Source organism: Frankliniella occidentalis, unplaced genomic scaffold, assembly GCF_000697945.3.
Source record: "Frankliniella occidentalis isolate FOCC.00 unplaced genomic scaffold, Focc_3.1 Scaffold66, whole genome shotgun sequence".
Taxonomy (NCBI): domain Eukaryota; kingdom Metazoa; phylum Arthropoda; class Insecta; order Thysanoptera; family Thripidae; genus Frankliniella; species Frankliniella occidentalis.
This window is the reverse complement of record NW_026267196.1, coordinates 135,588-148,117: the sequence shown is the minus strand read 5'-3', so window position 1 is coordinate 148,117 and position 12,530 is coordinate 135,588. Positions and strand designations below refer to the sequence as shown.

The 12,530-nt window shown below is 41.9% G+C and overlaps 2 protein-coding genes across 3 annotated transcripts in view; one reads left to right on the top strand and one right to left on the bottom strand.

Annotated features, from left to right (window-relative positions):
- The window catches only part of LOC113211053 (proton channel OtopLc), an 11,035-nt gene extending 10,129 nt beyond the window's left edge, over window positions 1–906 (top strand). For both annotated transcript variants that reach the window (XM_026429301.2, XM_052268271.1), the window contains one exon: window positions 356–906. In XM_026429301.2, the coding sequence (XP_026285086.2) occupies window positions 356–682 (327 nt within the window). In that variant the 3' untranslated portion in view covers window positions 683–906. The remainder of the gene's footprint in view (window positions 1–355) is intronic.
- The window catches only part of LOC113210972 (uncharacterized), a 45,881-nt gene continuing 34,249 nt past the window's right edge, over window positions 899–12,530 (bottom strand). The window contains exons 6-16 of the mRNA XM_052268274.1: window positions 12,110–12,136; window positions 11,251–11,617; window positions 10,800–11,164; window positions 6,164–10,718; window positions 5,890–6,069; window positions 5,650–5,815; window positions 5,407–5,526; window positions 5,066–5,320; window positions 4,843–4,925; window positions 4,434–4,514; window positions 899–4,219 (exon numbers count right to left, since the gene is read on the bottom strand). Of these exons, the coding sequence (XP_052124234.1) occupies window positions 2,610–4,219; window positions 4,434–4,514; window positions 4,843–4,925; window positions 5,066–5,320; window positions 5,407–5,526; window positions 5,650–5,815; window positions 5,890–6,069; window positions 6,164–10,718; window positions 10,800–11,164; window positions 11,251–11,617; window positions 12,110–12,136 (7,809 nt within the window). The 3' untranslated portion in view covers window positions 899–2,609. The remainder of the gene's footprint in view (window positions 4,220–4,433; window positions 4,515–4,842; window positions 4,926–5,065; window positions 5,321–5,406; window positions 5,527–5,649; window positions 5,816–5,889; window positions 6,070–6,163; window positions 10,719–10,799; window positions 11,165–11,250; window positions 11,618–12,109; window positions 12,137–12,530) is intronic.

The window sequence follows — 12,530 nt, the reverse complement described above, 5'->3', positions numbered from 1 at the left end:
GGGGGGGGGGACCTTCCTGGCCCCGACAGAAATGTCTCAACATTGGTGTGTTGTCGATATCTGAGGCATAACGCCATCAGTCTGGCTCCTTGCCAGCAGTTGTCTGTGTGATCCGCTTCGGAGCACGGGGTCGTAACGTAACGAAACTTTTAAGAACACGCGTACCTACTTTAAAAAAAATGAAAAGTTATGTTGAAGTGTGTTTGGAAATCGCCCAAGAGTGTTCTCCTATAAAACGCTGTCATGCAGCATGCAGCTGAAAGCGCTTCAATAACGCATTCAGATTGCAAATTTTCCTCTCCGTTTCGTTCGTTTTCGACACGTATGGCTTCGAGTCTCCTCTCCTGCCCCCCAGGTGCTCTCCGTGCTGCACGCCGGCATCCAGACCCACTTCATCCTGCGCGCGTGGCACACGCGCTGCGTGGGCGAGCGCCAGTGGAGCGACAAGCCCGGCCGCGAGCACATCACCTTCCTCATCTACGGCAACCTGTGCGCCTGGCTCGTCGCCACCTTCTGCAAGAGTCGCGCCCAGTTCCGCCCGCTGCACCTCAACGTGTTCGGAGTCTGGCCCTGGACCGTCCTCACCCACGCCTCCATCCCGCTCACCATCTTCCTGCACTTCCACTCGTCCATCTGCCTCTTCGAAGTATGGAAGAACACATACAAGTTCCGTCCGGACTGAACCACTCCTTCATGAACTCCCCACCCCCACAAATTCATCCCTATTGTCTTCACAGTTTATTTTGTTTTTCTTGCCGTCAGTATTCTGTCGAAGCGGGTGCCACTTTTCTAGTCAAGTGTTCTGAGTGTTTTACTTTTTGTTACTGTTTTCTGATATGTTTGGTAATGGGACATTTTGTAGATTTGATACGTGTTGGCCAAATAAACCACAGACCTCTATTCTTATTAAGATTACAATTTATTATCTGGTCAATATGAAAAATACACAAACACTAATAATTTACATAATTCAAATTTAACATTTATCTGAAATAGTATTTACCTCTTTAGTACATTTATATAAACCCTTATTTCACTACATCTCTATTTAATCTATATAACACTTTTCACAAGAAGTACAAGGAGGACTCATAGAAAACAGTCTTTGATATTATGTACATTGTTAATGTCACTCCAAGTTCAGTTAGAAGAAAATGTATGACTTATGATTCAGGCTGACTATGATACCATTCATTATTCTAAATCTGTGTGCAATATACAAGGAGAGGGGGGGAAATTAATGATTTCTTTGGTGGAACCTGTGATTAAAGAAAAGGAAAGCTCAACTTTCAAGCAAACACAAAAAGTATGTGCAACATGCATAGTGACTAAAAAATTATAGCTCATGCATAACAATTAAATTACTGTACACATGATACAAACCCAAACCAACAAATAAGTCCATAAGAAAAAGAAAAGAAGCCAAAGTACGTACAAGTAATACTGAAATTAATAAAACAATTGGAAATGAAACAAAAATGACACAATGAAGCACAGCATTAGTACCTACGATGGACTTAGCTCCCTATTTGGCAGTGACAGCTTACATATACATATCGGTCCACCAAAAGACAGTGCCATTGCATCACAGAAGCGTTTTTAAGATATGTTCTAAGTAACCAATAAAGTTTATTTGCCCCTCTTTGAAAATATACACACACTCAAGCACAGATAAACAAAAAATGAAAATAGTTTTGTTCTTGTTTCTACATGGGAGGAAAGGCACTCTCTGGCAGTAATTATATAATATATTGTCGTGGAATATGTACAAGTAGGCACAGTTAAAATACAATCACTAACAGTAGAGGTATCAATAGAGAAATAAATCCTGGAAATGAGCACCATTAGGAAAATCGAGCTAGTCACTTGAACACAATTCTCATAAAACTAAAATACTTGGCAGTAATTAAAAGTGTTTTCAAAGAAAGTTCACTTTTCCACAAAATAATGGCTGCTGCTCAACATTTGAGTTGAGCTCTCTGTCACGAGATCACAAAGTTGTATACTTATAAAGAAATACTCAAAACTAAACTATAATTTATTTATACAGCTTTCCCACTTCTAGCAATGGAAGAAGAAAAAAGTACAATTTTCACCCCTGTCAACAGTATCTGTACAAAATGTTTACCTGACAAAATAAGACCAGATCATTTGGTTACTACACACACACACACATACACGCACGCACACTCCTAATCAGAGATATTTTAAGTGCATGTTCATCTGAGAGAAGAAAAAAAATAGAACCAAGTTTATATTTTAAAAACAAAACTGGCACAATGCTCTACAATTGAATATTATCATTTAACCTTAACATTATGTATAGAGAAAGAAGAAAATCTTATGGCTAAGGGAATTGTTCTCTCAGATTTTCTCATACTACTCAGTTACATCAGTCTTCCGGTCACTACACATAAAACAAAATAGCTGTAAGGCTATTTCCCATTCATCACAGATAGATGCTAGTGCATTGACTACATACTGGACACAACACACTGCCACATTGCTTGCCCACCTCTACCAGTTGAGTTGGTGGCTAACTAGACTAAAAAATATTCAGTTTTAACATATCTCCCCATTACACATTCGAGATTAAGAGAAATACTTTCCTAGTTTTGGTATCTGAGTAGCTGCTTGGCCTGGACCTGGGCCAATGACTCAGACTTGGCCCGCTTGGCGCGCTTCCTCCGCGCGCTGCGCTGCTGTCTCATCTCGCGCTCGAACTCGTCGCTGTCCTCCTCCAGCCAGGTCCAGTCCTCTTCCACCAGCTGCCTCACCCGGGTCGCCTTGGGGCCGAGACTGCGAGGGGCAGGGGCGGCAGGGGCGGGGCCAGAGGCACGAGGGCGCACAGGGGCACGAGGTCGTGAGCGGGCCGAGGGGGCGTCGGGGTGGATGAGCAGCTCTTCGTCCGTGGTGCTCTCGTCACTGCTAAAATCAAACACACTATAGTCAGTGACGTCATGCATGCTGGCGCGCCGGGGCGCTCTCGTCGGAAGAGGCAGAGGCTGCTCCTCCCGGACAAGGACACTGAAACCAGGTTTAAGAGACGCTTTCGCTCGGGGAGAACGACAAGAATTGCCTACCTCTGACTGCTCCTTTGCATCATGGGGAGCCGGGGGCCCCTCTACCGACGTCAGGGGTTGGGGGTCTCGAGGCTGGGGCACTGGGACCGGGGCTGGGGCCAGGGCCTGGACCGGGACAGGGGCCTGGGCAGGAGCTGAGGCCTCAGCAGGCTGCTGTAAATGATGTTGCTGCTGGGGTAATATTGACTGCGACAGGGTCTGGGCCTGTGGGGTCTGATTCTTATCTAACGGTTGGATAGATGATGTTATAGATGACACTGATGTCGTCTGGGTGGAGGCTGCAGATATCTCGGCAGCTTGTTTTGCTGCAAGTTCCTTCGCCTTTTTGCTCGGTCGCTGTCTTGGCTTCGGTTTTGGTTTCGGTTTAGGGTTGTCTCCGCCAGTTTCAGAGGCATTGTCAGTAGTGTTGTTGGACTTCTCTGCTGCAGCTTTTTTGGCCTGAGTCTCTTTTTTCGGAGCACGTTTCTTCTTCTTTGGAGGTTCGATCGTATCCCCACTGGTGGCAGTAGGGTCTGTAGTATGCTGCTGCTTGGAGGAAGCCCCTCTGTTCGCATCGTCAAACTCGTAAACATCGATCTTTTCTTTCTCTGATTTACCATCATCTCCCCCTTTAGAGCCACCAGCTTTCTTCCGTTCAGCCATGAAAGAGAAGCGTGTGGTATTGTTTGGTTGTTTACGAACAACAGGGATGCTTATTTGTCTGGTTTCATTTTCCAAGGTTGGACCAAAAACTCCAACAAGAGGCGGCTCCTTGGTAACAGTGAACTTAACTGCATCCACACCCCACTTGGCTTCTTTGGAACTACCCTTGGGTGGTTTGCGTGTTTGATTTAGTTCTCTGAGGGCAGCCTCTGCCTTGATTCTCATTTCTTCAGTTTTTTCTAAAAGGGCTGATTCCACTGCAATGGCGACTTTCCTGTTCTTCACATCCTTGCCTAATGGGTGACGCCCCTTTGGTGAGCTTTGCAGTTTGGTATGGTTTTCAATCCACTTCTCTGCCTTCTCAGCTGTTTCTGCATCAAGTTCATCAGCGTCTAATTCAGCTTCATCTTCCCGAGATGTCCGCCTGTTGAGTTGATGTTCCAAGCGTTGATGTTCCATAACTTCACTAGGTGTCTTGAAAGTGATGCCGCAGACTGTAAATAGTTAAAAAAATAAAATAAATAAAAATAAGCAAACAAAATAACATCTAAAGTGCCATAACTTAAAAATAAAAAAAATAAAAAAAATACTAGGGATAACAAAAGAGCAGAACAAATTACTGAGCTCATCTACAATCATTCAATGAACACGCTTTGTAGATACACTAATTGACTATGAAGTCTCATGCAAAAGCACAACTGAGCTAACCTGAACACAAGAAGGCCCCATCCAATCCCACTGCTGGCTCCATACACATCTCCATGGGGCTGTCTGGCCGGGACTCGGGGGCTGCAGGGGGCCACAAAGCAACACGTCAACACTACTGCTACAAATGTTTTTAAAATTTTACAGAATAATCTTTCTACAATTAAAGTCATAGTTTCAGGGCAGAACTAATCAATGACAATTGACCAAATTTACTCAAAAATTTATACAAAACTTGAAAAGGTATAAGAAAGATCATCCAACAAATTCTTTTAAATGCAATATGAAAAACTTGTCAAGATATCAAAACAAAAGGTAAAAACAATGCTATTCAAAGTCTAACATGCTGTACAAAATGAATCATAAAGGTATTCATGCTGTTGAGGAAGAATAAAGTAATTTGAATGGGTACCTGACAAACTGTCCTCTTGAAGATCAGATGAACGTTTGTGGGCATGATTTAAATGCCTCTTCATAGCACCTTCAAACTGGAACCTGAGATGAAAAATTGTCTTAGAAAACTGGGTAGTCAAGTCAAAAACGGTAGCAAATCTACTGAGGACGTAATAAGTAATATTACTAAACTACACGTAAGTCTAACGGTACGAAAGCTGGGGCTAACATTTGATACTTGCCTGTCATGACAAACTGGGCAGCCAAAGCTCCCGTCAGTGCCAGGGCTACTTGCCCCGCTCGGTCTTCGGCGCATGCTGCCACTGCTACGTCTCATTCCAAGTTTAGCAGCAACAAGCTGGCCAACTAGCATGTCTGTAGTGGATCCACTCCCTCCACCAATAGTTCCAATACTAACGCCACTACCGCTTGGTAGAGAGAGGTTTCCTGATTGATGGCGCAATGCTAGTTTGCTCAATATACCCAAAGTCAAGCGGCTGCAAAGCATAGGAAAGAAAAAAAGGGGTCATTCATCTACATTGCTAAAATTTTTAACTATATACACACCTTTACAAAGACATACCTCTTGTCTGTTTCAACAGAGTTTGAAGCATTTGGTCCGCAAGACTTGCTCAGATAGCTTTTCAGGGCGCGATCAAGCAGGCCACCAAGAGCTGAAGACATCTGAGTGCGTAGGCCCTCACTGTTTCGATGGGAAAACAGGAATTTTAGCGTTTGATTTTGATAGATCAATATATGTAGTACATATATAGAGGTATTGAGCGAATTGAAAACACTACAATTAAAGACAAAAGTAAAAACAAACCGTTTATTTTGGGGTTGAGGTTCTCGACCTGGTGTATGCATTTCTTCATTGTGCCTTTCCAAAGCTTTTTCATCAGCTAACATTTCTTTACACACACTACAGCACAGGCGAGGTTCACTGCTTCCTTCAGTTGATAATGCCAAAGAACGGCGTTCAAACTTTCGGCCTAGCGCAGATGGAAAAAAAATAAGTAAGCTTTGTTGAAAAAGAGACATAAAAATCTTGCAAGAAAGCACTTACCATCACCAGCCTGGGCATGGAAACTCTCCATATGAGCTTTCATAGCGGCAAGGCCCAAGAAACGACGATGACAGAAAGGACACCACATTTGTTTGTCCTCATACAGTTCATTGAGAGTTGGCCCAGTGGATAAAGAACCTTTGCTACGAGGTGGAGCTGTAGCTGAAGTTGACGCCAGGCCTATAGGTTGACAGAGAGAGAAAAGTTAAGTACAGAACTTTTAAATAACTGTCATGAGTAGAAAGAAAATGAGTAAAAGCTGAACAAATCTTACCAGCCCCTGAAGTTGATGACTGACCACTCTTTGAGCCTGATGATCGAGTAGATGATATAAAGGGACTGACACGACATGTCTGAGAAGATGACTCAGAACTTGTTGATGGTCCAGAGGAAGAGCGTTCTGTGGCTTTCTTCTGATTATCCAAATCCAACAAATCTGCTTCTTCTACTGGAGCCACTGGGGGATGCCCAATCAATTCACGCAAATTACCTTCACCAAGTTGCCTGAGGACAGCCATTTCTTCATCATTGGCTCCAATGGCTTGTTGCAATTCATTCAGTGATGTATAATCAGCATACATTGGTAAGGGATCTGACATACCACCATCACCACTTAAAACTTGATTGACTGAATCAAGAATAGAACCAAGACCTAAGCCAATGCTTCCTCCAGCATCATCTGATGAGTATGTTGGAACAATATCTGGAACCCTCCAAGGGCCACCCCACGCTGAATCTGATGACTGCCAGTTGCCAGAGTTATTGTAAGAATTGTATGATTGTTGAGAATGTTGTTGCGGATGTTGCTGTACTTGAGGAGGCTGAGGTTGCTGTTGGTGGTTCTGTTGAATTTCATAAAGTTGATTTGATTGAGACTGTTGCTGCTGCTGCTGGTTAAAGTGAAGACTTGACGGCTGTTGCTGGCTCTGATCAAAGGATTGACTAGTTTGTTGAGCGGTTTGTTGGTTCTGGTCATAAGACTGGCGAACTTGAGGTTGGTCCGGCTGATTGTATGAGGTACTGGACTCTGGCTGTCTATATTGTTGATCCTGGTTATAGTGCTGCTCAGGATGATAATGATTTTGATTGTAATGTTGCGGATACTGAGACTGATTATACTGTTGATGACCATATCGAACTTCACTGTACTCATGAGGCTGGTTGTAATGTTGTTGCCCTTGAGATTCGACAGGTAATTTTGTGCTCGGATAGTTTAGAGGAGTAGAATGAGATAAAGCTTCAACTCCCTCTGAAGCTGTTTGAGTTTCAGACGAAATTTGATTGCTTTTTTCATTATTTCCTTCATTTAAACTTCCCCTCTCAGGAGCAATTTCCATTGGAACAGGTGGTGGAATTGGTTGAGCTGAACTGATAGCAACAGATGGTTCATCAGGTTTAGCTGGTTCAGATGGCTTAGGTGACTCAGCTGAGATAGTTGGTTCAGCTGGAATAGTTGGTTCAGCTGACTTAGCTGGTTCAGCTGGCTTTGCTGGTTCAGCAGGCTTTGCTGGGTCAGCTGGTTCCACTGGCTTAGCTAGTTCTGCTGGCTCGGGTAGTTTCACTGTTTCAACTGAATTGTGCGATTTGAGAACTGAGTTGTCTTTCTCTAAACCTTCTTCGCTTTCAGAAGATTTATCCCCTTCTGTAAGTTTATTAGATGATACTTTGTTTGTTTCTGTCTCTGATGATAAATGAGCAACATCATCTTCTGATGTCTGACAGCAGGCATCCATCACCTTATCAGCAGGTGGTTTTTGGATAGGACTTGGCTCTGATTCATTTTCGGTCACCTTTTCTGGGACGTCAACATTTTCAGACTTATCCCCCGATTCTTTTGATTTTTCAAACTCTTCTTTTGCAAGAGCTTCAACATTTGAACGATGATAAGCAGTTCCTACATGCTTGTGGAAGTTGTAGGCAGTAGAGTAATGCCTCCTACATACTTGACAGAAGAAATTTGATCCAACAGAACTCTTCTTTCTCTTCTTGGTAGTCTTTTTATCATCATCATCAGGAAGAAGTTCATCTTTTTCCGGGCTTTCTGAGGTTTGTTGTTTTGAGGCACTTTCTGGGGCTTCTGCTGGAGTTGGTGATGATGCAACAGGAGGGTCGGCATTGATATTCGTTGCTGGAACAATTGCGTTTTCTGATGTAACTTGACTAGCATCCTCTTTTACAGCATTATGATTGTTGTCATCATCCTTAATGATAGCCATTTCATCATCCATTGGCTCATCAGCTTCATTCACTTTCCTCATTCGTTTTGAGACAGGTTGAGAATCTTCTGTAGAGAGGTCCATTTCTTTCTGCTCACTCTCATTGTCATCTCCATCCTCAAGAGAAATGTCAGATTTTTCCTTAATCTTTCTCTTACTTGCTTTGCTGACAGTATCCTCCTTACTTCGCCTTGACTTGGATCTATAACCCACAGTAGAACTTTCTAAATCAGCAGAAGCTGATGTTATGCTTTCAGTTTCTGACCAGTCATTTGAGTTCTCCTGGCCCCGTAATCTGCTGCGTCTACTGCTCTTAGAAACTTCAGAATAGTCTGATCCAGTAATTACACTGTCATTATCTGCAGAGTCAACGAGACTTTCATCCAATTTCGGACGTTTCCCTCGACCTACAGCAGAGTCCTCCGAATCATCCTGAACAACTCCACCCTTGCCTTTCCTTTTAGCAGACTTTAGTTTTGGATCAATTTCAGGAGAGGATTCTGTGACTTTCTTGGATTTTGCTGGATCTTTCTTATCTTCATAACTAGGGTTTTCTTCCAAACTTTCAGTCTCTTCATTAATATCTGATTTTCCCTTGACCTTCTTCTTAGACTTTGATGACAAAGAAGAAGATAACTCCTGAGGTGGGCTAGTAGCAATCTTCACTGTTTTTGATTTGGCTTTGTTCTTAGAAGCAGCATCAGGTGTTTGGTTTTCTAAAACTGGTTCTTCTGATGAGGTTCTTGTTTTGCTTTTCTTCTTAGTGGATTTTAAAATAGCTGGCGGTGGAGACGATTCAGACTCAACACTTCCCCTTGATGTATCAGTGGCAGTTGGGGTTGAAGAGAGTTCCTTAAAACGCTTTCTACTTAATCTTGGTGTCAACTCACCTATTAGGTTTGGATCAAGCTCACTAACTGTTTCAGGATTAGGTTCAGGCATAGATGTAAGAGCAGCGGGGACTGTTTTTACTTTTTTCTTTGATTTGGGTGCCTCAGAGCTCCTATGTGCTTCATCCGTAGTTTCATCTTGAATATCTGTGCTGTTTCTAAGAGGACTGTCATTTCCTACCAAGTCAGGGAGCTGTTTACTTGGTTTCTTTATTGATTTATTAGATCCCTGGGCTGTGCTATCCGTGCTGTCCTTGGGATCACTTGACTCGGTACTTTCTAATTTTGAACGTTTCTTCGAGTTCTTCCCAGAGATAATTTGCTCAGAGTCTTGCTCAGCAGATTCCTTAGGCTTTCTTCTACCACTTTTCAATTCACTGCTTCCAGTTTCTACATGGTTCTCTTCAAGTTCTTTCGACCGAAGACTTCTTCTTCTTGTTGGTGAAACATCATCATCAGCTAAATCTGAAGGTGTAATTGAACTTTTACCCTTTGAAACTTTAACCGTGACTTTTACTGGTGAAGATGACTCTCCTTCATTTAACTTAGACTTTTTAGTTTTTCCTTTAGTTCTGGTTTGGAGATCAGGTGATGAATCAGTCACTTCTGTTGTAGTTTCTTGAAGCTTTTTGGTGGGAGTAACAGTTGACTTCTTTTTCAAACTTTTCTTTGAACTTGCGTCTCCCTCTTCATCAGAACTTTCTGCAACTTCTAGGTTAACAGTACTTGTGTCTGATTTTGACTTTGGTTTCAAAGGTAAATCATCATCTGATGAATAATTTTCATTGTCCACCTTCCGTTTAGGAACCAATGGTAGATCATCATCGGAACTACCAGAATCATCACCTTCTAGAGCTTGTGACAACTGATCTAGCTTTTTGATTTCTTCAGGTTCCATTTTGTCTAACAGCTCTTCAAATTCATCGGTGTCATATTCTGCTTCAGCATCCAAAACATCTGATGCAGTTTTCTTGGAAGCATTTGTCCTAGCTGATTGACGTGAATTTCTAGGGCCAGTTTCCACATTAGAAGGTTGTTCTTTGTCGCCACCTGATGAGCCACGGTCTACCCTTGTAACAGGAACCTTCTGGGGACTAGAATTCCTTGAACGAGTGAATTTCTTTAGGGGTAAATCATCCTCATCAATTGTAGCACTAGGTGAAGTTTTAGATGACTTCCTTCGGATCTCCTCTTCATCAGCAATTTTTCCAGACTTTCTTCTATGTTTATCAACATTAGGGGAAACGTCTGCTGTGTCATTTGGTGACTCTGGAGGTTTGATGATAATTTTCTCAACATGCTCACTTTTTCTTGGTTTTCGGTTTTTGTTGGTCAGTTGGACATTAACTGGAACTTCAGTATCTGAACCATCATCTGAGTCATCTTTAGCATCATTATCCAGAGCATCACTTGAAGATGAATCCACTCGCACCAAGAAAGACTCTTTGATAATAACACCGCCTTCAGGATTTTCACTTGGAACTACTCTTTTCCTGATTCCAACTATTTGCTTTTTCTTGTCTTTATTTTTCTTATTTGTCTTTTTGTCAGCAAGGTTGTCTTTCTCTGCCCTTTCTGCAGTTTGCTGCTTTGATTTCTCATCAGGGGAAGGTGCAGAACGAAGAGCAAACTCAACAGGGCTTTGATGCAAAGCATTTAAGTTCAGTGGATGATTTCTGTACTCAAGCTCTTTTCTTAACTTGGGAATACCCTCACCAGCAATCTGTTGAAGTAAACCAAATAAATTAACATGAAGTACAACAAGGTTAACAAATTGATTACTCGATTGTTTAAACTCCTTTACCTGCAGAAGGAACGGACACACTTTCAAATGACGATCTCGATTTGAATTGTTACAGAAAGTTCTTTGACATCCAGCACAAAAGTTAGCTGGCATTGATTTTGCCAAAAGTTGAACAGTTGTCAACTCCAAAGATGGAGCAGGAGGTAGATGGATGTCCTTCATAGAAGAAGGAGGTACCTTGGCCAGTCTCAAAGCATTTTCTTCATCTTCCCGCTCCATAGCTTGAACCTGCATTTCCATAGACAACTTTTCTGATCTTCGGCTCATCTTCCTCTCAAGGGAGTCATCACTGTCAGGATTTCCATCGAGCATTGCAAGCTTCATTGCTTCCAGGATGGTAGTAGTCCTCACATTTCTTCTGTCACCTGAAGTAAAACCAGATTTAGAGAAACAAGTCTAGAAACATGGCACATTTCTTTACTTACTATTCAGAAAATCTATAAAAACTAACCTGATGTTTCTAAACTGTTTGGTGCCTTCATTCCGGCAACACTGCTGGATGGTTGACTGTCAATAGCAGATGAATTGTCTTCAGAAACCATATCAACTTCCTCAGATTGTTTGTTGACATGTAGTGAGTCAGTTGCAACCTCTTGATTTTCAAATTCCTCTTCCAGTTCTTCATCTTCTTCAGGCTCAGCCACAGCTGCGGCAGCAGCTGCAGCGGCGGCTGCTGTTGCTGCTCCAGTGCTAGCTTGTGTCCTTAATGCTCTAGCCTTGGGCATGTGCCCTGGCTTGCTTGAGGACGCAGCTTTGGATCGATCAACTAGTGCTCGACTTGCTTTATGAAGTGCAGACTGAGACACTGGGAAGGGCACCTGGAAATAGCAAATGTTCTATTGAAATTATGCGTCTAAAAATATGTCTATATATGAAACATGCACATTCATGTGATTTATATTTTTAGGGGATTAACCAAAAGAGTTGGACAAATCCAGTAAAGAAGGATAATGAACATTATTTACAAGAATCAATGCTAAGAGAACATGTGAAAATAAACCCAGAGATGATATAACCAATGAAGTTTTGAACAAAAGTAGCATCATGCATCACATTTAACACCATAAAATGTACAAGTGCTTCACATGCACACTTTTAGAATTTGTGTACACTACTTCTACCATCTTCCATCTTATTCACCCAATTAGTACAGCACTAGTCACTGTACATTTAGCAATTACAAAAGAGTGAAACAAACAGTGGCAATAGTGAAGCCATCTGGATAGGAGCTTAATAAAACTTTCCTACTTTTGAAGCATGCAATCCCAACACCATTAACATATAGTAAAGGTCTACATGACCCACTGTACCTTGAATCTTTTCCTTAAAAGACGTGTCTGCGATAAAAAAAAACAGTACCAAGTCAGTTTGATAGCAAAATCAGACAACACAGCTTTTGATACTTAAAATCAACCCAATCAGAGGATTGGTTTTCGCATACAGAATGCTGTCACAGCATAGATAAGATTTAAAAAATAGGGGAAAAAAGAATATTGCTATCAAATTTTTTAGTACATGTTTCCCCACAGAATTTCTATGTACAAGGATGTAACAAAGTGGTGATAATACAACAGTCTTGAGCAGGGGTGGGTAGATGCCACAAATTACAAGCAGGCTAATTCTAAACCCCTTACATCACCATGTAAGACATTCACTTTCACACAGCAGAGGATGGGAACATGCTTTGTTGATCATTTTTATAAATATGACTGAGATTACACACATAAGGTG